The sequence below is a fragment of the Cnephaeus nilssonii genome, assembly GCF_951640355.1.
Source record: "Cnephaeus nilssonii genome assembly, chromosome: 2".
NCBI classification, from domain to species: Eukaryota; Metazoa; Chordata; class Mammalia; order Chiroptera; family Vespertilionidae; genus Cnephaeus; species Cnephaeus nilssonii.
Window position 1 is genome coordinate 25,846,038 of NC_137073.1, and position 25,034 is coordinate 25,871,071.

At 48.4% G+C, this 25,034-nt stretch overlaps 1 protein-coding gene across 1 annotated transcript in view; it reads left to right on the forward strand.

The window, feature by feature from the left end:
* Positions 1–298: 298 nt before the first annotated feature.
* ABCC1 (ATP binding cassette subfamily C member 1 (ABCC1 blood group)) overlaps positions 299–25,034 on the forward strand; it is a 151,146-nt gene continuing 126,410 nt past the window's right edge. Inside the window, exon 1 of the mRNA XM_079796250.1 lies at positions 299–486. Coding sequence (XP_079652376.1) covers positions 439–486 — 48 coding nt within the window. The 5' untranslated portion in view covers positions 299–438. The remainder of the gene's footprint in view (positions 487–25,034) is intronic.

Below are 25,034 nucleotides of genomic sequence, written 5' to 3' on the forward strand. Positions count from 1 at the left end.
TCGTTATCACAGTAGGATTTGAAAACTGGTCGCCAGGTCTGGACGCAAAGATCCCGGCAGCAGCACCGGAGGGTTAGCACACCCTCCCCGGCCCGATGGGGACGGGATTGGGCTCCCGGGGTCAGGGGCTAGGCGGCAGGCCAACGCGGTCTCCGGGCCCCGGCGCCGAGGGGCGCGGGCCCGACCTCCACGCGTGGCCCACGCTCTAAGGCTGCGAGGGGAGCCCGGCGCCTGGGCGGGGCGGGGCCGCTGCATCCCCGTGACGCGCTGGCCAATCAGACGGCGTTGCGGCCCCGGCCCCCTCCCGGCCGCCTCCCGCCCTCGTTGCCGCCACCGCCACCGCCGCCGCCGCCGTCAGCACCCGGGCCTGTTCGCCCGCCGCCCTGCCGCCCCGCCGCCCCACGCCCGCCGGTGCCCGCCGGTGCCCGCGCCGGCCGCATGGCGCTCAGGGGCTTCTGCAGCGCCGATGGCTCCGACCCCTTCTGGGTACGTGTTCGGCGGCCGCCCGGGCCGCGTGGGGCGGCGGGAGGGAGGGTGGCCGGCCGGCTGGGAGGCCGGCTCCGGGAGAAAGCGCCAGCCCGGGCGGTCGGGCCCCGCAGCCCCTGGGCACCGGCTGCCGACCCGAGCGCCGCGTTCCCCGCTCTGCAGCCGGCCTCGGGGTCCCGCTCCCCGCTTGCCCGCGGCCGGCCCCGTCGGGAGTGCAACTAGCTGATGGGGGAAAACTTGGGTGACTCAGTTCCTGGGGAGCCGGCGTGCGGTGGGGGAGAGGGGGGAGGTTTGCATGTGCCCAGGTCGGGTTTGGGGGGAAAGGTGACGGGGCAGAGCTTGGGGGAGGGGGTCGAAAGGAGGGGTCCTTCCTGCTTTGGGGTACCTTCTCCGATTAAAAATAACCTCCAGGGAAAGGGACGCCAGAGATAGAGGACGGTAAAGGAGGTTGTCTTCCTGCTACGAAGTTCTGCCATCTCCTTTGTGGGTTGGGGTCCCCCTTTCACAAGGAATGCCCCGTTATCAGAGGGCTGAGCTGGGGAGGGGCTTCCTAGTGATTGGTTGAGGTTTACCCCAGTTTGTTTTTTTTTGCATCCGCTTTACTCTCAGATGGTCACACCTTTTTTCATCTTTGACTTTCTTTCGGCTTAATTGCTCTGGGGGGTGTTTTGGGGAACAAGGGAAGAATTGGGGCAATTTGGGGAACAGCCAGAAAGAAGGTAGGGCTCTCACCCCTGCCATGTCTGGCCTGACTCTTGGCTAGGTTTGGGGTGCCACTGAGGATGCCCAGGACCCTGGTACCGTGCCATCCCACTCCTGTAAAGCAGGCTCCTCTCTGTAGGACCTCCACCTCTTTCAACTTCAAGTTTTCCTCTGAATGTTCGGTGCTGAGCCTGGCCGGGTTTCTGGAGTCCGCTCTCTGTGGTTTAATCACAGTGTCTGGGACTTCAGCTTCCTTCTAATGCGATTTCCTCCTTTGTTCCAGGAGGGCACGTCTTTGTCAGGCCATCTTGATTATTTGTAAACACCGTACACTGATTTGGACCTGATAGTTTTTCTACTTCTGAATAGGAATCAGAGATAAACACCCTTGGCTCTTAGGAGCTGGTGCTTAGCATCCAAAAATACCTTCTTGTTCTGTTTTGTGGTTCTTCTCGTGGAGACTGCATTTGGCGTGTTGGAAAAGTCATGAGAAGGCTTTATTTTTATTTTTTTGGCAGGGGAGGGGTATCATTTGGTAGAACAACCCAAACACACCTTGGTATGCCTCCCATTTTCAGGCCAGTGGGATCAGGGCTGGAAACAGCGTTGCATTTGGGGTCTTGGAGTGATTGGAGAGCAGGCCATTTTCAAAGTAGGACTCTTACCTACCAGAGGGAAACCTGTGGAGTCCTTGCTCCCTGTGCCAGTGATGACAGCAGTAAGATGATTTCTGCAAGGGTGCAGATGGGGATCTGATCTAGTGTTGCTGTGGATTCTGGAGTATTTCCTTGTTTCTGTTTTTCTTTTTTTTTTTAAAAAAATATATATTTTATTGATTTTTTACAGAGAGGAAGGGAGAGGGAGAGAGAGTTAGAAACATCGATGAGAGAGAAACATCAATCAGCTGCCTCCTGCACACCTCCTACTGGGGATGTGCCCGCAACCAAGGTACATGCCCTTGACTGGAATTGAACCCGGGACCCTTCCGTCCGCAGGCCGACACTCTATCCACTGAGCCACACCAGCCAGGGCAGTTTTTCTAAATGACAGAGGAGGGGGGCGGGTGGAATAGGCAACCATAAGTTAGCTTCTGCATCAGGATGTAGTTGATGGATGGCTAATGCGGTTTTCCAAAGTTGAGTGTGTTTGGGGGGTGTCCTCTGTTTAGTTTAAGAAGCTCATCTGGAAAACCAGTTGGGTTTTTTTCTCCTTGCAAGGACTTTTCGCTACAGAAATTGCCAAGTGACTGGCCTTCACCTCTGCCAGGCCTTTCATTTCCCTCTGCCTCTCCTCCCTCTGGATACCTGGACTCACTAGATGCCCCAGTTTCTGGGGGTGTCCTGGAACCAGAGTGTGAGAGCCGACAGCGGAGGCATAAGAACTTCCAGATAGCGGGAGAAACCAGACGTAACAGAAAGCAGGTGGCTTGTGTTTTCTAGGGCGGCCTGCTCCAGGCCAGGAGCGGCTGGCCTCCCAGCTGTTAGGTAACTGTGCAACTTTGGGCAGGCCACTCTGCTTTTCGGTGTCTCAGTTTCCTCATCTGTAAAATGGGAGCAGGGGCCCAAAACTCCCCACCTCCTAGGGTTGTGAAGAGTAAAGGAGTTCATCTATAGAATGGCTCAGCCTGTGTGCCCTGCACAGAGTTAAACAATGGTTATTATTTTCCAAAGATGAAGTTGTGTGTTTTGAGTTGTTTGCTCTTCCTTTGGACCCACTTTTTATTCAGGGGGTGGTGATGGGATTGGGTCACCCATTCACTCATGCCTGGTTCCGCCCCTGGTCAAGGACAGGTGTTTAGAAATCAAGGTGACTAGCCCAGGTGACACTCTTATCAGAGCTCTGTTCCTGGGCCAGTGCCTGCCTCTGAGCTCCAGGAAATTTCCAGAAAAACCAGCGAATGGAAATGGCCCATGCTGAGGGTTCCACTGACACACTGCCTTCACTCAGGCAAATGCTCTGGGCTGAAAAAAGAGGAACTTCATCATCTAAATGGAAAATAGGGGCCGAGTTCAGCACTTGGCTGCCTTTTTCCCCTGGGGGTTTCTGGAGGCGGGGGGGGGGGGGGGGGGGGGGGAGGTCTAGTAGGAGGAACTGTTCTTTGGTTGATGTTTGAATGATGGTTGGGAAAATGGGACTGGGCATTTCCTTGTGAATTAATTAAAAAACATTTTTTTTGTTTGTTTATTACTAGGTTGCATGGCCAGTATAGAAAAATTGCAAAATGTAGAAAAAACAAAACAGTAAGCAGTGTAGTGCAGTGGCTCAGAGCGAGTACTTGAATTCCCTGGGTTCAAATCCTGACTCTGCAGCTTAAGTGAGGTGCTGCCCCCCTCCATGCCTCAGTTTCCTCACGTGGAAAATGGGAGTGATAACATAGTACCAAGCAAATAGTGGTGATTCGAAGGAATAAACGAGCTTATTCCTGACATGAACTGAGAATGTTGCTGCTTGGTATACAGTTGGCACTCAGTAATGGTGAGTGGTCGACCCCAATTCTCTAGTTAATATTTGGTCCTAGTCTTATTTGCCACAGAGATGCTCTGAGCCATCCATCCTTCAACTCAGAAAACCCTTGAATATTTGATTTAGCTGCCAACAGGTGTGAAAAGGGGGATATCTTAGAAGCTGTTAGAAATTCCTTTTAGGGTAAGGTCTGGCCTTGAGTCAGTCTAATTCCAGCCTTCAGAGCTCCCCATGGCTTCACAGCAATCTATGAAAAGCCAAAATTTTTTCCACCCTCCAAATACTCGGTTGGTTTTCAGGCTCATTGCTTTGCTTTCCTCTCTCTTTCTCCTTTTTGTCTGCCCCTCCTTCCAGTTTCCTCCTCTCTCCCTTATGGATTGTTAGAGTTCAAAGGGACTCTGGAGCTTACGGGGCCTCCCTCCATGAGTACTTCACGCAGGTTGAATCTGAAGCCTAGAATGGCAGTGTGACAAGGTAGCAAGGTAAATGGCTTTGGAAGCAGAAACAGGGAACCTTTGAGAGGACAGTCCCGGACAAGGCCTAATTCAGGGGACCTGGTTGCCCTTGGGCCTTGCAGAAGGAAGCCACAGCTGGCCCGTTTGGCATAGAGTCTATGCCATAGACCCGTGGTCGGCAAACTGCGGCTCACGAGCCACATGCGGCTCTTTGGCCTCTTGAGTGTGGCTCTTCCACAAAATACCACGGCCTGGGTGAGACTGTTTTGAAGAAGTGGCGTTAGAAGAAGTTTAAGTTTAAAAAATTTGGCTCTCAAAAGAAATTTCAGTCATTGTACTGTTGATATTTGGCTCTGTTGACTAATGAGTTTGCCGACCACTGCCATAGACTAACCAGGGGCCTGGACCAGCTTTATATGTGAGCGTCTTCAGGTTACCTGGTCTTTGGACCATGGTGGTGGATGAAAAATCTCTTTCTTTCTTTTTTTTTTTTTTTTAAATTTTTTTTTATTGAGGTATTATATGTGTACATATCTTACCATTACCCCCCCACCCCACACCCACACATGCCCTCACCCCCGAAAAATCTCTTTCTACTCCTGGACTCGGTTTTTAGGAATTAATATCTGCACCTGGGTATCTCCAACTTACCCTGTCCCTCCCTCAGCCCTCCCATCTGAGTTAATGGCAGCCCCGTCTTCTGAGGCTCAAACCAGAAGCCTGCGTCATCTTTGACTCCTCTTTTTCCCTCCCATCCCACATCTGATCTGTCAGCAGATCCTTCCCCACTACCACTCTGGCTGGAGCCATTGGCTTACTCCTGGATTTAAACATTTCCTCCTCATGGCTCTCCCTGCTTCCCTTCTTGACCCTTATAGTCAAGTTCCAAGCCAGCAGCCAGAGGGATCCTGTCCCCCTTCTACTTAAAACCCTAAAGTGGCTCCCCCTTCCCTCAGGGGTTACCACACCTGGCAGCGTCAGGCCCATCATCTCTGACCTGTTGCCTGCTCCTTTCCAGTCTCATTCCACGCCAGGCACACAGGCTACGAGCTGCCTCAGGGCCTTTGCACTGGCTGTTGTCCCTGCCTGGAATGCTCCTTCACCTTTAATTCTATGTTCAAATGTCACTCAGGCAGCCTTCCCTCTCCCCACCCCAGTAGTCCCTGCTCTCCCACCCCCCCACCCATAGCACTTATTTACTATCACCTAAGACACCAAATACTTTACTTTTTTTTCTTCCCATAAGGTCAACTTCACAGGGCAAGAGTTTTTGCCCGTTTGTTTATGACCATAATCCCAGCATCTAGAACAGTGCCTGGAACATACTAGTAGTAGGTGCTCAGTAAACAGTTGAATGAATGAATGCCATTAAGTACTGGAATGGCTTTTGAACTTGGTTGAAGCCTTTCTCCAGAGATCCCTAAGGATGAAAGTTACTCACCTGTCTCAAATGGATGCTCAGGTAGACCGAGCCCTCCAGCTTCCACATCTGACTGCTTATGTTTTACCTTGCAAGGGTCAGACTGAGTCTCATCCATCTGTCTTGTCCCAGGACCCAGTGCCTCACACAAAGTTGGCTTAATTCACATGTGAATTTTAGTGGCTGAGGTACAAGTTCCAAACGGGCTTAGATCTAGCCCACATGAGTGCTGGTTTGGCTTTAATTATGAATTACTATAATTGCTTATAGTGATTGTAAGATTTCACAGAAAAATCTGGACTTCTGGTTTCTCTTGAAAAATCAGAAGATCTGATAAGCACGGGGCCTGCCTTCGTACATGGCGGTGGTCAGCTGGGTGGTTTCATTTGGCCGAAATCCCTACTCCTCACTGCAGCTTCAGTTCTAAGGTCCAGTCTCCATCGCCTTTCTTCATTGTGCTTTCTCGTCTGGTTTCCTTCGCTCACTGATGGAACCCACTTGGCACCAGTAGGTGTTTGAGTTGCCCTCCCCTGCTTCGGAGCCCAACCTTTTGGTGAAGTGCCTGGGGCCTATCGGAGTCTCTAGCTTGATGCAAACATCCTGGCTCCAGCATGGCCACGTTGTCGGAGGAATTTGAAACTAGGGTCTAATTTGTGTGTCAGCTCCAGATTTTTGTGGCAGTATATAACGTCTAGCTTTTCTTACTAAATCTCAGTGGTCGGTGAAACTGTAGCCCATAAATACTTGCCTGAATATTTTGCAAACAAACAAACAAAAAAAATTAAAAAATAAAGTGCTAATAAAGTGGGGGCGGATAATGGCAAGGGCTTGGACATCCTGAGGCGAGCACTTGCCCCAGCCTGGCACGGAAACTGGGGCAGTGTGTCTCTTCTGGTGGAGGTTGGAACCTGTTCTTCCCTCTTGAAGGCCGAGGGCTGAGGGCGGCCTTTGAGGAAGCCAGTTTGGGGGCGGGTGGTAGGTGTGGAGCACAGTTTCTCAGCCTCGGCGCTCTTGACATTTGGGGCCAGATAATCCTCTGTCGTGGGAGGCTGTGCTGAGCACTGTAGCATGTTGAGTTGCATCCCTGGCCTCGACCCACTGGATTCGACCAGCACCTCCCCTTGCTGTGGCAACACAGATGTCTCCAGACGTTGTCAAATGTCCCCTGGTTGGTGAAGTCACACAGCCATGGGTGTGGAGGCATCTAGAGAAGAAATTTTGGGCGCGAGTTTGGCCCTCCTTCCATGTCCCCGGGAGTTTTGAGGCTGTTGGACTGCTTGTATAATTGGCTTATTGGGGTTGCCTTGGAGAAGCTTAATGAGACGTTAAGGAGGTTAAACTCCAATTAGCTGGAGAAGGAACCTGCAGCTGTTTTCATGCTGTTTGCCTCTTTTCACCGAGGGCTGCGTCGGTCTCCCTAATCCGTGCTGGTTCAGTCCTGAGGGTGAAAACTCCTGCGTTTAGAGGTTGACTTTGAAGCTCTGCTCCTGCATCATAGGTGGACAATTAAAAGTCGAGATTCTTCTTAAGTGTCTCCTTGGTTTACTTGTGGGGTTCATCTCCTGCAGGATGTTGCCAAGTTCTGGAAAGGGGGTCCAGATGACTGGGGAGGGTGGTCCTAGTAAGCAGTCACCAAGGACCCTCCGGTAGTAATTGAGGGTTGATAGGGCTTTTCCCTCCCCGCTGTGAGTTTTCTCTCTGAGAACCTCAGTTTACTTTTTTTAAAAAAATATATTTTTATTGATTTCAGAGAGGAAGGGAGAGGGAGATAGAGACAGAAACATCAGTGATGAGAAAGGATCATCAATCAGTTGCCTCCTGCACGCCCGCCCCCCTTACTGGGGATCAAGCCCGCAACCCGAGCATGTGCCCCTGACCGGAATCGAACCCGGGACCCTCCAGTCCGTAGGCCAACACCCTATCCACTGAGCCAAACCAGCTAGGTCAGTTTACTTTTTATTGTCTTCTTAGGTAACTACTTGCTTGGGGGTGCAAGAGTGTTTATCAAGTGCCGAAGTTTTCCCAGGATGGAGAACCTAAGTGTGGTCTTTTAAAGCACTGGGTTTTCTTGTTCCTCCCACAGCCGTTTCTCTCTCATTCATTTAAGCTTGTATTCTTAACGGAGCACCTCCTGTGCGCCGGCACTGTTCTAGACACGGGGAATATGACATGAATGAGACAGAGGAGGCCCATGTTCTCAAGGAGCATACGCTGGGAATGATCGAGATGATTTTGGATGGTGGTAAGTGCCGCCAAGACATAAGCTGGGAAGGACCTGGGTTGGGTGCAAGCTGTGAGGGAGGGATGTCCAGGGAAGGCCTTTCAGAGGAGGTGACATTTGACCTATGGCCTGAATGGTGAAGCTGGCTGTGCCAGAGCTGGGGGAAGGGTGCCCCAGATAGAGGGAACCGCACATATAAAGGCCCTGGGGTGGTTGGCATGGTCAGACTATCACAGAGCTTAACTCAAAGGAACTGCAGAGCCGATGTCATAAAAATCTTGCCTGGTGCATTCTGCGAAAATGGATCAAGTGCCCTGGCTGGTGTGGCTCATTGTTTGGAGCACCAGCCTCCACCGATGGGTCCCGGGTTCAATTCCTGGTCAAAGGCACATACCTGGGTTGCAGGTTCAATCCCTGACCCCAGGTCAGGGTGGGTGTTGGAGGCCGCCAATTGATGTGTCTCTCTCATACCCATGTTTCTCTCTCTCTCTCACCCCCTTCCCTTCCACTCTCTCTGAAAATCAGTGGAATGCCCTAGCTCCATGGTCGGCAAACTGCGGCTCGCGAGCCATATGCGGCTCTTTGGCCCCTTGAGTGTGGCTCTTCCACAAAATACCACAGCCTGGGCGAGTCTATTTTTAAGAAGTGGCATTAGAAAAAGTTTAAGTTTAAAAAATTTGGCTCTCAAAAGAAATTTCAATCGTACTGTTGATATTTGGCTCTGTTGACTAGTGAGTTTGCCGACCACCGCCCTAGCTGGTTTGGCTCAGTGGCTAGAACATCGGCCTGCAGACTGAAGGTTCCCAGATTCGATTCTGGTCAAGGGTACATGCCTGGGTTGTGGGCTCGATCCCCAGTAGGGGGCCTGCAGGAGGCAGTCCATCAATGATTCTCTCTCCTCATTGATGTATCTGTCTCTCTCCCTCTCCCTCTCTGAAATCAATAAAAATATATTTAAATAAAAGAAGAAAAAAGAAAAGGAAAAATATCCCCATTCCTTGGGTGGGGATTAAAAAAGTGGGTGAAGCACTAATAAAATGGCTTGTGGTAATAAAAAGGGCTCGGGCCCTGACCGGTTTGGCTCAGTGGATAGAGCATCGGCCTGCGGACTGAAAGGTCCCAGGTTTGATTCCGGTCAAGGGCATGTACCTGGGTTGCGGGCACATCCCCAGTAGGAGGTGTGCAGGAGGCAGCTGATCGATGTTTCTAACTCTCTATCCCTCTCCCTTCCTCTCTGTAAAAAATCAATAAAATATTAAAAAAATAAAAAATAAAAAGGGCTCGGAAATTCCGAGAAGGAAGCTTATCTCAGCTTGGCGAGGAAATGGAGCAAAATTTGCGCCCCCAACAAAAACATGGGCTTGTGATCCATTTATGCTTGAATGAATCTCAGGGTTTTAAAATTAAATGAAGTTAAAAACATTTTTTTTTTATGAGTCTCATCGGTTTCAGAACCTTAGCTGAAACTCTTCAGGGTCAGACCCAAGGCTTTTCGTGACCTGTTAAGATGATGAGATTCTCTCTCTCTTCTCTCTCTCTCTCTCTCTCTCTCTCTCTCTCTCTCTCTCTCTGAAATGCTTTTTTAGGTGATTAAGGTGACTTTCTATACATAGATTGCTAGAAATCTCTTCTTTTAAAATTAGCCGTTGAATTGATCTGGCTGATTGTATGAGGAAGATCTCGTATGGTAACATTTTTGATTGTGCCATTACTTTTAAAAAGGCGAAGAGTCTAGAGGAATATAAATGGAAAGTAAAGCTTTCGGTGCTTCCCCTCCCTGCTCTCTGTTCCCAGAAGCCGCCATTGAGGATGGTTTCTTGGGTGTCCTTCTAGAAAAATTCTAAGCATATGCAAATATGTACGAAGGACTGAGGGGGAGTGTGCACATCTCTTTCCCCTCCCTAAATGAGTTCATATTCTGAATCATGTTCTGTATTTTACTTCCTTCACTTAAAAACCAACGATGAGCCTGGCTGGTGTGACTCAGTTGGTTGAGCATCGCCCTGTGCAGTGAAAGGTCGCCGGTTTGATTCCTAGTCAGGGCACATACCGAGGTTGCAGGTTCAATCCCCGGTCGGGGTTCATGTAGGAGGCGGCGGATTGATGTTTCTCTCTCATATCGATGTTTCTCTTTCTCACTCTACCTCTCCCTTGCCCTCTCTCTAAAATCAATAAAAACACGTTTTAAAAAATACCAATGATGATTTTTCTTTCCATGTTAGGTCCACGCAAATAGAAAGGAAAAGGAAATAGCACTTCTTTTTCATTGAATTTATTGGGGTGACATTGGTTAATATAATTATGTAGGTTTCAGAAGTACCATTCTATAATACATCATCTGTATATTGTATTGTGTGTTCACCACCCCAAGTCAAGCCTACTTCCATCACTGTTTATCCTCCCTTTGCCCTCTCCTACCTCCCGCCATCTCATTTTCTCTGTTAATCCCCATACTGTTGTCTATGAGTCCCCCCCCCCCCTTAATCCTTTCATCTTTTCACCCAGCCCCCTACCCTCTGACAGCTGTCAGTCTGTTCTCTGTATCTATAAGTCTGTTTCTATTTTGTTTGTTAATTTTGTTCATTAGATTCCACATATTAGTGAAATCATATATTTGTCTTTCTCTGACTGGCTTATTTCACTTAGCATAGCTCTCTCCATGTCCATCCACGCTGTTGCAAAAGGTAAGATTTCCTTTTTTTTTTATGGCCAAGTAGTGTTCCATTGTGTAAATGTACCATAGATTTTTTTATTCACTCATCTACTGATGGGCACTTGGGCTGCTTCCAAATCTTAGCTATTGTAAATAATGCTGCAATGAACATAGGGGTGCATATATTCTTTTGAATTAGTGTTTCAGGCTTCTTTGGATATATCCCCAGAAGTGGAATCGCTGGGTCATAAAGCAGTTCCATTTAAAATTTTTGAGGTAACTCCAAACTGCTTACCATAGTGGCTGCACCAACCTGCATTCCCACCAACAAAATAACACTTCTTTACAGGCCACACATTCTCCTGTTATATGACTGAGCCATATATTCATCCAACCCCCTCTTGGTCATTGTTGGGGTCAGTTCCAGATTTTTGGCATGGTAAATAGTGCTGCCTGGACCATCCCTGGGCACTCACCTTTGCACATGTATGCAAATAGATGCAAACAGGTGCAGAATAAACTCCTCCAAGAGAAATTGCTGGGTGCGGGGATAGATGCATACTGAAATTTGATGGTGCTAATTGCCAGGTGGCTGCCATAGTTTATACTCCCACGGATGGACCGGCCCACCAGCATTGATTAAGCAGTTGTTGTGTTCCTGGCATTTGAGAGCATTGAGCAAGCTGGGGATAGACCAGGCTCCCCTTGCTTCCCTGGATAGTGAGAAGGGCTAAGCCTTACATTCCAAGGGGTTCAGTCCAGAGAGTGCTTGGTTTTGTTCCAATTTTAAAAAGATATGTTCTGCCCTAGCCGGTTTGGCTCGGTGGATAGAGTATCAGCCTGTGGACTGAAGGGTCCCAGGTTCGATTCCGGTCAAGGGCATGTGCCCGGGTTGTGGGCTCCATCCCCAGTAGGGGGTGTGCAGGAGGCAGCCGATCAATGATTCTCTCTCATCTTTGATGTTTCTATCTTTCCCTCTCCCTTCCTCTCTGAAATCAATAAAAATATATAAAAAAAGATGTTCTGAAACCGATGAGACAGTGTAACAACATAATCCCACTGTGCTAATGCAACTCTGATTTAATTTTTACATCAATTTTCCAGTTTAATTAGTTTTCTAATTACAAAATAACATATATTTACTTATTTTTAAAGTACGTTTTTATTGATTTCCGACAGAGGAGGGGAGAGGGAAACAGAAAACCAATGAGAGAGAAACAATGATGGGCTGCCTCCTGCACGCCCCCTACTGGGGATTGAGCCTGGGACCAGGACATGGAACTGGCAACCTCCTGGTGCATGGGACAATGCTCAACCAACTAAGCCACAATAGCCAGGCAATGTAGAGATTTAAAAAATATATATATTGTTACTGATTTCAGAGAGAAAGGGAGAGGGGGAGAGAGAGAGAAACATCAGTGATGAGAGCGAATCATTGATGAGCTGCCTCCTGCACATTCCCTATTGGGGATTGAGCCTGCAACCTGGGCATGTGTCCTGGCCAGTAATTGAATTGTGACCTCCTGGCTCATAGGTTGACACTCAACCACTGAGTCACACAGGCTGGGCGATAGAGATATTTAAATAGTTAACAAGCTACTCTCTTGAGTTATCTGATAACCAAGATATTCCTCTAGTCTTTATAAAAACATTTATAAACATAAATAATATATATATTTTTTCAGACTTGAAAACACTTTAAAACAAGTCCTTGGCAACCTCCAAATTATTCTTGGTGACCTTGCTATCCCTCTGGCTAAATAATATTTTTAAAATAAATGGGTTCTGTTACAATTATTGCATTTTATTTTTACTTAACATACAATACATGGCAATGCATAGATTCACTAGTTTTTTATAGCAGTTCAACATTTCAGGTTACAGATTTGCCATAATTAATTCATCCACTTCTCTACTAATAACCATTGCTTGCATTCATTTCCCATTTTTTGTTCCTGTAAACAGTGGTCCAATAAATGTCACTTTTATATTTAATAGGTCTTGGGTGGCTATTTTCCATAAAGGTTGTAGCAGGTCCATTTCCAGTGACAGTGAATGGGAATTTGCATTTCTCTGCCTCCTTCACAGCCCTGGACGTGGCTGAATGATGTTAATTTGATGAATATAAATTATTTTCATCTATTTCTCTTAGAAGGTAGAAGCTGAGAGTCCTTTCTGTACATCTTTATAATGGCTTGTCCTTTTCCTGTTGATGTGCAGGACTCTCGAGGTATTGGGAATCGTGTCTGTCATGTGTGTTGCAAATATTTTGTCATAAGCCATTTTTGGTCTGTTGATCTTGTTAACGTCCAGTTCCTGTCCAGATTTGTATGTTGTTTTGCAAGGTTGCACTAGTAGCTTGCCTGCCATTTTCTATCTTACATTTTTCATTTACAGTCGTGAGAATTTTCCCATGCTCCTACACAACTTGTAAAATTATACCTTTAAAAGTCCAACTGACAGTTCCTGGTATTGGTGGACTATAATTTACATAATCGCTACCTTTGGTTTGACGTTTAGTTTGCAGTACTCTCTCCCCCCTTTTAAAGAAACATTAAAATGTTTTTTTTTACATCATTAATGTAAATGTTTTTTTACATCATTTTTTAAATCATTAACATTTTTTTAAAAAGAAAACATTATAATGAATATCATGTGGATAGTGTCTGTTGACTTATTTCTTAGGACATATTCTCAGGAGTGGAGTATCTCAGAAGATTTGAAAAGGTTTTGCTCTAGCTATAGCCTTGTCTTTTTAAAATTTTTAATGTTTTTATTGAATTTTAGAGAGAGAGGAAGGGTGAGTGAGAGAAGAACATTGACCGGCTGCCTCCTGCATGCCCCCTACTGGGGATGGAGCCCCCAACCTGGGCATGAGCCCTGACTGGGAGTTGAACCATCAGCCTTTCAGTGCTCGGGACGATGCCCAAGCAGTTGAGCCACACCGGCCAGGATAGCCTTGTTTTTAAAAAGGTTGGCTCAGTTCACCCTTCTAGCAGGGTCTAAGGATGCACATTGTAATTGTTGTTGTTGTTGTTAAGAGCAGGTGATCGATGCATATAAGTGACAGTGTCTTCTCCAGTCCCTCAGTCAGTCTTGCAGGGCGGGAGACCAGGGGCCCAGGGGAAAGTTGGAGCTGCTGGGTGCTGGGAAAGGTGACTTAGTAGTTACAATCGGTTAGATGATCTGGGAGCCTTGGATAAGGCTTCTTCCTAAAGATCATTAACTCTAACCCAGGGTTGAGGAACAAAGACTCCTGGTGGATTAGAATCTCCCTGGGGTCTAGGTGGGCCCTTTCACACTTGGTGCTGGAGGCAGGGCCAGCCCACTCCAGTTAGCTTGCATACTTGGTGGGGGAGGGTTTGGAGAAAGGGCTCACACCCCCGGGTCAAAGAGGATGTAGTGGGGAAGGAGGAGAATTGGGGCCTGTGGCGTGAGGACGCTCGGATAAGAAGTTAGAGCTCCAGAGAAAGCCAGAGATGTACATGGCTGCGGTGAAGGGGCTGGAATCAGCTCCAGTGGCTCAGTGGTTGAGCATTGACCTATGAACCAGGAGGTCATGGTTTGATTCCTGGTCAGGGCACATGCCCGGATTGTGGGCTTGATCCCCAGCGTGGGGCATGCAGAAGGCAGGAGATCAATGATTCTTTCTCATCATTGATGTTTCTCTCTCTCTCTCTCTCTCTCTCCCTTCCTCTCTGAAATCAATAATATAAATATGACTTAAAAAAAAGAGGCCAAATTCAGGAGCTTGGGTTGAAAATTGTCCCTGCCACTTCCCAACGTGCGACCTTGGGCCGCTCACTTAACTTCTGGGGTGCCGTTTCCTCATCGGTAAGGTGGGGGTCATGATCATGCTGCGTGTCTCACCGAGTTGTGAGGAAGAAAAGGCTTAGCCAAGCTCAGCAGGCACTCGCTGTGGTTACGAAGGAGGGGCTGGCCCGTCGGACGATGGAGGACAGCTGAGTGGGATATCTTCTGTGGCACCTCGCTTCTAGTTTATCATCTCCTTTCAACCTCTGGGCCCCTGCAGGCCTAGGCAAGACTGGAATGGACCCACCCCGAGCCCAGGGGTTCAGACACCATCCCAGCATCCGAGACAATTCAGGTGAACTCGCCCAGTTGTTAGAGGGTATTGGTAGGGTGCCCGGGTCTGGGCGAGACACGCCAGGGTGTCGGCTGTCAGCTCTGAAACTGGGCTGATGTGTGGGAAATCCCTTCTGCAGACTTCCTTTGTAGTTGAGGATTAAGGAGACTTGCTTAAGTACCTACATCGATGGCATGTGAGCGCAGGTGGGTAAGGACAACTTGTGAGAGCTGCTGACGTTTACATACTTGGGAAGTTACTGTAAACATGGTAGTCATTGAATTACTTAAAGGGATTTTTTTCTTTTATTTGTTCTCTTCTTTAATATTATAAAAGTTTTCCGTAATTACACTCTTCTGGAGATAATCTCATCGGCAGGCTGGGATTTTAATTTTCAGTCTCTTTTCTCCACATATCCTGAATGATAGAATTTTAAAAATGAGAATGGGATCTTAGGAAAACCTATTTATTTTTGGTTTTCATTTACTAGTGCATGTTGGATATGGCCCATCTGGAATGAACAGGTATTTACTTGAAGATGAAATGCCAGCATGAGCCTCATTAAGTAATTTGCTAATAATTGTTCCCTCTGGAGGCGGTTGGTGGTAGTCTTGTTTTTTAACTTCTGTGCACAGGGGAGTCTGTGGGGGAAAATGAGGCTTGAGTGGGGGGACGGGTTGGGAGGGGCATGTCTTCTACCCTCTTAGATGCCCCTTGTAGGAGATGGGCCCTCTGAGGGTCAAGTTGTGCTTGTAGACAGAGCTCTCACCCATTGGCCCCATGGCCTGGCCCCATTTGGTCAACAGTGTCTGAGAATCCCCTGAATGTCCTTGCCCTGGGCTTGACCACCTCTAGCTGTAAGGGAGGCAGGGAAAGTTAGCATGGTTTTATGATTCTTCAGCGGAAGGGAGTAGGGAAAGGGCGGTTGAGTAAGCCAGCCAAAGTGTCTGCCACACACTTATTATGTAATACTTCCCTCTAAACCCGTGGTCGGCAAACTGCGGCTCGCGAGCCACATGCGGCTCTTTGGCCCCTTGAGTGTGGCTCTTCCACAAAATACCACGGCCTGGGCAAGTCTAGTTTGAAGAAGTGGTGTTAGAAGTTTAAATTTAAAAAATTTGGCTCTCAAAAGAAATTTCAGTCGTTGTACTGTTGATACTTGGCTCTGTTGACTAATGAGTTTGCCGACCACTGCTCTAAACCAATTCACACACACACACAAAAAAACACCACATAAAAATACCCCGAAGGAAGTTTCATATCACTTTAGAATACCTATGAAGTCACAGTTTGGTCACATTTGTGTATTTACTTAATAGCCTAGACCAATGGTCGGCAAACTCATTAGTCAACAGAGCCAAAGATCAACAGTACAACGATTGAAATTTCTTTTGAGAGCCAAATTTTTTAAACTTCTTCTAACGCCACTTCTTCAAAATAGACTCGCCCAGGCCGTGGTATTTTGTGGAAGAGCCACACTCAAGGGCCAAAGAGCCGCATGTGGCTCGCGAGCCGCAGTTTGCCGACCACGGGCCTAGACCAGTGGTTCTCAACTCCGGGCGATTTTGCTCCCATTGCTCAACATTTGGAAACACTTTTGGTTGTCACAGCTGGAGAACGGGTACTCCTGGTATCAGTGGAGTAGAGGCCAGGGCTGCTGCTAATATACAATGCTACAATGCACGGGGCAGCTTCCACACACCCCTCCCCCGCTCCCTTTAGTAACAGAATTATTGGGTTCCAGATGTCAGTAGAGCTGAGGTTGAGATACTCTCATGTGCTGTCTTGTGCTGGTCATACTTTCTGTTTTCTCCTGGGTGACTGTGGATCAGTAACACCTAACATCTGTCGCTGCTTATTGGTTTTCCGATATATCAGCTCTCCAATCAACTTGTAAAGTAGTTAACATGTGCATGTGACTTCAGGATACCCTGGCTCCTTGAACACCTTCTAGGAATTGGGGGAGAAAGGAGCTTATGGACTCTGAAGCTGAAGTGGTTGACACAATAACCCTTTTGCCAGACAAATCCTACCCACGTGCATGTTTTGGAAAAAAAGACTGTGCTGCGGAGAGGCTCTCTCTGGGGCCAGGCGGAAACCATGGCCTCGTGGTGACCGTGCACTCTGAAAGGGCTGTCCTTTGCCGAGAGGGAATTTTATTGCCTGGCAAAAACAACCCGGCCTGGGAAGGAACGGCGGAGACAAGACGGCAGCTGGCAGGTGGAGGCATCCGATCAGGCTGCTGGCAGGTGTGCCTGCGCTGGCCTGGTCAGGCAGCTTGACAATTGCACTCACCCCTCCATTAAGGCTAATTGACTTGTTGTGGAGCTGGAGCAGGGGGGTGGGGCCAGAGAGGCTGTTGCCTCTCTCTAAGGGCACTTGTCATTTTTCCTTCTTGATTCTGGAAGCTTAGGAAAAAAAGCCTCTTGCCATTCCTTCACAGATTAGAAAGGAGGCCAGATTGTTGCTAGAGGCACACCACATTTCCCCCAATCCAAGAGGCTAGCAGTTGCGACGTGCATCTCAATTTCGGAGATGCGATGCTGTGGAAATGGCCCGCAGAGAATGTCGGATGCACTAATTATGGGAAACAAACTGATACCAAAAGTAGTAAGATGGGAAGAAACAGAGGTCTTAGAATCGATGCAATATGATAATGGCTTCCACTTTCCCCGCTCTCTCCTTCCCGTACCTGTATGTTGGTTCTTCCATTGTGGTAAGTTTGATGCTAAGTGCTGGGGACACGTTCGCAGCTCCCTCTGCTCCTGTGTTCCTCTGAACATCTTCACAAATGTGGCCTCCGTGACACAGGAAGGCCGCCAGGAGGAAGCGGGGATAGAGAAAGCACTGGACGGCGGTGGAGATCTGGGCCACGCTTAACTCCTGGTCGTCTGGGTGACGGTCTCCTTGGCTCAGGTCAGGAAGCCTCTTCATTCTGTGCCTCAATGTCCACATCTGTACAATGGAGAACAGTGATGGGACCTGCCTCCTCATAGATTTGTTTTAGGGTTTAGACAAGTTGGCATCTGTGCCTGGGGCTGTTTAAGGATTCGCTATGATGGTATCTAAATCTCTCCAGAGAAATAAAGACAAACCCTTTCCCTCAACCTTAAGTACCACCTGTTTCTTTGATTTGGACTCCCCCGCATCCCCCAACCCTTTGTCAGTGCTGGCCAGAGAGGGTATCTTTGCTTTAGTATTTGGTCGGCTTTCACATGAGCCCTACGTGGCAGTGCCTGCCCTCTGTACTGATGGCCTCCCACTCCGGTTCGTGACAGTGGGGTCATCTTCAGTGGAATCCCCTGCCCCCGTTTGCTTAGCTCTTGCGTGCCTGAGAGCTTCCCAGTTTTCCTGTGGAGCACATTGCTCCTTTTCTTGCTATTTCAGTTATTTCCTCTGGACCTTTGCCCATCACTAGGGTTTCTGGGTCAAAGGAGAGGGGATGGCTCCGGCTGGGTTGGCTCAGTTGGTTGGAATGTCATCCTGTACATTCCAAAAGGTTGCAGGTTCAATCAGGTCGCACGTTTCTCTCTCACATCAATGTTTCTACCTCCCTTCCTCCCTCCCTCTCTCCCTCCCTCCCTCTAAAATTAATAAACATATCCCAGGGTGAGGGGAAAAAAAGGTGAGAGGATGGAGTCCTGGCTTTTCTTTGCATGGTTCTGGGGTTGCTCTAGTTTTAAATAGATTTATTCACCCCTCCTTTCATTTGTTGAAAAGTATTAATGAACACCTGGATGCAGGTGAATTAAAAGGATGTGGTCCTGCTTTGGGGAGATTACAGGTAGGAGGGAGAGACATTTAAATCTCAACAGGGAAGTACATAGTTGATGGTGTAGACTTTCAGAACACTTTCTGAGTGCCACAGACGGTTTTAAATTCATTGTAAGTGCGAATGACTTCGTCCCAACAATACGGGGTAGGGACTGTGATTACTCCCAACTTATGGGTGAGGAAGCAGGCAGAGAATGGTGAAGTTAGTAAATGGCAGAGCCAGATTCAAACCCAGGCTGTCTGGCTCCAGAGTCTGCCTTATAAACATCTGGGTGCTGAAGGAAATACACAGGTTTCGGACCTGGTGAATAATGGGGGAGAAGGGAGCTTGTGACAAGTGAGGACACTCCCCAGCTGGTGTTTCAGGCAACCCTGGAAGACTGAGAAGGAGGTTGCCAGGCCAAGGGCATTCCAGGGCCAGAACAGCTAGTCGAGGCCCCGAGGTGGGAAAGAAATGGGTGTTTGAAGAACAGTGGGGAGAACATTGCATTTAGAGCTCCGGGGCTGGGGGAGAGGGTTGTGGCTGATTTAGTAATAACTATCTATAGATATAAAAGCCTAAGCGACCGTTATGACTGAACAACTGGAATGACCGGTCGACCAGTCGCTATGACACACACTGACCACCAGGGGGCAGATGTTCAACGCAGGAGCTGCCCCCTGGTGGTCATTGAGCTCCCAAAGCCAACCTCCCACAGCCCCTTCCCCCGGCCAGCCAACCCTTCAGGGTCCCTCCCCCTAGCCAGCTGGCCCCCAGATAGGCCTCGATTGCGGGTCAGGCCGAGGGACCCCACCCGTGCATGAATTTGTGCACTGACCCTCTAGTCTATATATATAAAATCCTAATATGCAAATAGACCGAATGGCGGAACAACCGAACAACCGGTCGCTATGATGTGCGCTGACCACCAGGGGGCATGTGCGGAACATGGTGGGTGTCGGCAGTAGGCAGCAGAGCGCAGAACATGGCGGGCATCAGCCGTGGTGGGATGGTGGAGCAGATGATCGGGGGAGCCAGACCAAGGCGGGGCTCCGGTCACTGTCATTGGGGCGAGCCTCTGGTGGTTACTGAAAATTCTTTGCTTCCATGTGCCACGGTCCCGCTGGGTGCTCGCACCTGCTGCCGGCGCCAGCCCCGCTCGCACCTGCTGATGGCACCTGGTGCCTGGCGCCAGCCCCGATCTCTTGGTGCCATCAGTGGGTGCGAGTGGTGGCTGCCGGCCCTGATCACCTCTCAGGGCTTCTCCACCTCCCCCTGCTCCTGAGGGGCAATCAGGGCCGGCAGTCACCACTCACATCCACTGCTGGCACCAGTCCCTCTTGCACCTACTGCCGGCACCGGAGCCACCGCTCGCGATCACTTGGTGCTGTCAGCGGGTGTGAATGGCAGCTGCCGGCCCCGATTGCCACTGAGAACTTCTCCACCTCCCCCTGCTCCTGAGGGGTGATCAGGGCAGCAGCCGCTGGCACCTGCTGCTGGTGCTGGCCCCAATTGCTCTGTGCCGTCAGCTGGTGTGAGCGGGGCCAGCATCATCAGCATCATCAGCACCATCAGCACGTGGGAGCGGCAGTGGTGGGAGCGGGGATGCGGTGGGAGGGGCCGGGCAGGGATGGAGGATGGGCCGAGACCCGCCCCTGTGCCTACCACAGCCTCCCAGCCCACAGTTCCTTTCAAGGTGCACGAATTTGTGCACCGGGCTCCTACTAATATAATAATAACTAAACCCATATGGTCCCAGGCACAGCACAAAACATTTTCCATTTAATCCTCAAAACAGCTTTGTGAAGTTGGTAGACGGTTATCCTTATTTTAATAATGGGGAAACTGAGGCCCAGAGAGGTTATGGGACTTGCCTTAGGTCACCAGCTGATACGTAGCAGAGCTGGGATGGAATCCCAGCTGTTTGGCCCTAAGTCTGAGCTCTCAAGCATGGCACCATCCTGTGATAGGATTGTCTCTAGTTGTCACTGCAGTGGCTGTTATCTTTAAAATTAGCTTCGTGGATTGGTGGTCTAATGGGAGAACTTGGGGTGGGCCACAGGGAGTCTTCCAACAGGCTGTGCCAAGTGACTGCTAATTCTGGAGCACGACAGAATGGAAATCTCCTAGGGGGCCTTCAGCATTCTGGCATGTGTCTTTATGTGCTGTTGTTTTCACGCAAAGAATGATGGCAGCAATAGTAATGTGGACGGAGTAGCAGTAGCCAGTGGCTACCCCAGTGATGGCGAACCTATGACACACGTGTCAGCACTGACATGCGTAGCCATTTCTGATGACACGCGGCCGCATGCCGAGGGTGAAACATTTGCTGCTCCTGAGGATGAAACATTTGCGATTAGAGTCTTGGAGTTAGTTTTTTCCTCAAAGTGACACACTACCCGAGTTATGCTCAGTTTTTTGGCGAAGTTTGACACACCAAGCTCAAAAGGTTGCCCATCACTGGGCTACCCTCTCCCCCATCATTGACTGTCAACAGTCCAATGAGAGATGAGTGGCTGACAGCCTGAGAGGTGGAGTGATTTCCTCAAGGCCGCACAGTCAGGAAGTGATGGTACTGTGCCCTCGACCCCTGGTGATTGGTGGTTCCTTCTTCAGTACCGCCTGCTCCTGGCCCATCTCCACTGGATGCTGCCTGACAAGGATGGGAGAACAGTGCTCTCCCATCGGAGTAGAGGCACCTTGGGGTAGGGAGACCGCGAGCTGGGATGGTCCTGGGATAGAAGGCTCTGGGGCAGGCTTAAGGATGCCTCTGGGGAGTGTTGGCGCATGCTAGTGGCTTTCCCAGTTTCCTGTTCTCGGCTTTCTGTTCAAAAGATGGGCGTGGGAAGAGTAAGCCAGAAACTCCCTTTCGGTTTCACAGTTCCTTGGAGCTTCTGCAGCATGTGGATGATGCAGCATTTTCCTGGTGAGACTCCTAAGTGAAGCATCATTTTCCTTTGCTTCCTTTGTTCTGGCCCTGGCCTGCCTTTTGGCTCTGGTTGTCACCCGGTTTCCTCTTGGCCCTTTATTCCACTTCTGGAGGTACTCACACCCCTTGTGCAGGGACTGACTTGGATCCTGCTGTGTGCTCCTCTTAGGACACCGTTCCCTCCTGTCTCCATGTTGGCACATCCTGGCATCTTGGCCTTTCTTAGATGTTACCTGCTTCAAGACGCCGTCTCTGAGCTCCCCAATGGAAACAACAGTAACACTACCTTCCACTAAGAGTGGCTGCTGGGTACCCATCTGTCTTCACATGCATGACTTTACCCGGATTTTCCCAGGGAGGCAGGACCTGCGGTGGTGAGCCAGCCCGGCAGCCTTCATTGATACCTATTTCTGTCACTCACAGGCTGTGCTACCTTGGGCAACTTGCTCTACCTCTCTGTGCCTTAGTTGCTTCCTTTGCAAAAGGGGACAATAGTGCCCACTTCAAAGGGTTGGGGTGAAGATGAAATAATGTGTGGCTATAACCTTCACGATGACTGAAGAACGGGTTTATTGTCCTTGCTGTGAGGTGAGGAAACTGAGTTTCTTCGCCTTGGCATTGTGAATTAACCCCTCTCCTCTTGTCATTTATGTGGCACATAATGCTTTAAAATTTTTTTTGTGATAGCCAGTTACGCACCCATCCTACCTCTTGTACAAGACCCTAAGCTTCTTGAGGGCTTCTGGAGGCCTGCTTTGAAACAAGAGTTGAACCAAAAACATCTCTTGGTTCAACTCTGGTTACAAAGCAGGCCTCAGTAAATGTGTTGAATGAATGGATGGCAGGTTGACGGTCTTTAGGGTCACTAGGTATTGGTGGCCGGAGTGGGGCAGATGAATGAACTGTTAAGGTCTCACCCAGGGTGATTGTGCCCCCCAGGGGGCATTGACAGTGTCTAGAGATATTTTTGTTGTCATGACTTGTGGGGAGAATGTTACTGGCATGTAGGGGGTAGAGGCCAGGGATGCACAGAATAGAGAATTATCAGGCCCCAAATGTCAGTAGTGCCAACAGTGAAACCTTGGGTGAAGGGGACGTGTATCTAGTTACAAGCAACATAGTTAACAGGAAAAGACATCACATTTAAATGTTTTTTAACAAATGCAAATATGTCCTTTCTAGATGATGTATCTCTTACTGAGTTGATGAAATGGGGTCTTTGTGTATTTATTAATTTTTTTGGACCAGGTACTTAAGACAGCATATGTAAGGTGAAAATTGCACAGTCACAATGACCCTGGGTCTTATTCATCTTTTTTTAACAGGTTTATTGAGATATATTTCACATTCCATATAATTCACTCACTGAGAGTGTACCATTTGGCAGCTTTGTAATAGAGTTGTACATCCATCACCACAATTTTGAAACATTTCCATCACCCCACTTAATCATCTGTGTGCTCCTTTTTTTTTTTTAATATGTTATTAATTTTTTTTTTTTTTTTTAGAGAAGAAGGGATAGGGAGAGAGAGAGAAACAAGGATGAGAAACACCAATTGGCTGCCTCCTGTGAGTCCCCTACTGGGGATTGAGCCTGCAGCCCGGGCATGTGCCCTGACCTGGAAATGAATCAGGGACCTCTTGGTGCATGGGACGATGCTTAACCAACTGAGCCACACTTGCTGGGCCATCTATGTGTTCTTAAGATCTGGCAGGGTGTGTGCCTGGTGTGGTGACCACAGATGTTGGCTGCATCCAATTTACAGTTTGCTGAGACTAACTCTGGTCTCTCACAGATCCCACAGGCACTTCCTGAGTACTGCCACGTGCCAGGAGCTGCAGCGAGTGGGAAGCAAAACGTGGAGGGGCAAAACCTGGGCATTCACTGCCCTTGTGGAACTGGCAGTTGGGAGAGAGCGAGATACAGAAAACATAATGTGTAAAATAAATGGCATCAGATTGAGGCATATGAAATTGTTAGCACCCAAAGATTTTGGACCTGTATCTGGGGTTGGCAGACTTTTTATGTAAAGGGCCAAGTGGTAAATACTTTGAACTTTGCAGGCCAATAGGCAACATGGAGTGACTGCCCTTGGCATTAGGCAAATCATCTGTTTTACATTTTACATTCCTACTTTGGCGTCTGTACAAAAGCAGGCAGAGGGCCAGGTGTGGCATGTGGGCCGGGGTTGGCCAACCCTTAATCTACGCAAATGGCAATTCATATGGTTTGTCCAGGCATATATAATTATACATAATGTATTGTGTACTATGTTATATATTCCTTAACATATATAAAGCATTAAATAAGATAATATTATGTAGAAAATATCAACAAATAGCGGAAAGACATATTTAACAGTATGGCCAGTGCTCTGCAGGAGATGTACGTAGTCCCTTGAGATGGTTAAGTGAGGAATTTGACATGTTGAGAAGGGTGTGGGGAGGTGGGGATGCCTCTGAGGTGAAGTCAGAGGAGAAGGTCTTCTGACCGAGGGAACTGACTGTGCAAAGGCCCTGAGGCAGAGAGTGGTATAAGAACAGTGAGCTGGGGCTGGACCTGGAGACTGCAGTGAGGAGTTGGGGCAGAGTACGATGGGATTAGGGTTGCAGTCTGAAGCTATCCTCTTGGCTGTTGTGTGGAGGGTGGGCTAGAGGGGAGCCGACAACCAGTTTGGGGGCTGGGATAGTTGTCCAGGTAACTCGAATAAATATTTGTCAGGTGTGGGACAGAGTGAATCACCTATCTTCTAGGGGTGTGTCACTTTTTTCTTATTTCGCATTAACCAGAGGGTTTTGTGTTTAGCAAAAATGGTGGCTGTGTTGTACTGCAGCAAACCCCATGCTGCCAGTTCCCTGATGATTTCCCTGCCTTCCAGTGGTTAGATGGGCATTGTCCAATAGAAATAGAGCCCCACCAGCCCCACGTGGAGTTTTAATGATCTAGTAGCCACATTAAAAAGAAAAGGGTGAAATGAACAACACTGGGGTCCAGGAACCCGAGTTTATATTATTTTTGTTTCTTCCAGCGTTATTGAGATATAACTGACAACATTGTGCCTGCCACATGTTAAGTGTGTAAGTCTAAGGTGTACAGTGTGATGATTTGATCCACGTATATCTGGTGAAATGATCACCACAGTAAGGTTAGATAACACATCCATCCCCTCACATAGTTACCATTTTTGTGTGTGTGTGTGTGGTAAGAACATTTAAGATCTACTTTCTCAGCAACTTTCAAATGTATAATAAAGTATTGTTAATAGTCATCATGCTGTACTTTAGATCCCCAGAGATTATTCATCTTTTAACCCTTTGACCAACATCTTCACATCCCCCTCCCCCGAGCCACCACCATTCTCTCTGTTTCCATGAGTTCAGTTTTTTTATTTTATTATTATTATTTTTTAAATATGTTTTTATTGATTTCAGAGAGGAAAAGAGAGGGAGAGAGAAAGAGAAACATCAATGATGAGAGAGAATCATTGATCGGCTGCCTCCTACACTCCCCACACTGGGGATTGAGCACGCAACCTGGGCATGTGCCCTGACCGGGAATCGAACTGTGGCCTCCTGGTTCATAGGTCGGCAATCACTGAATAGCTGGCTGGGTGAGTTCAGCTTGTTTAGATGTCACATATAAGTGAGATCATACAGTATTTGTCTTTCTCTGACTTAAGTTACTTAGCATAATGCCCTCAAACTTTATCCATATTGTTGCAAATGACAGGATTTTCCTCTCTTTTATGGCTGAATAATATTCCATCATATATATGACATTTTCCTTATCCATCCATCCATCCATCCATCAACAGGCAGTTTGTTTTCATGTCTTGGCTATTATGAATCATGCTGCACTGAACA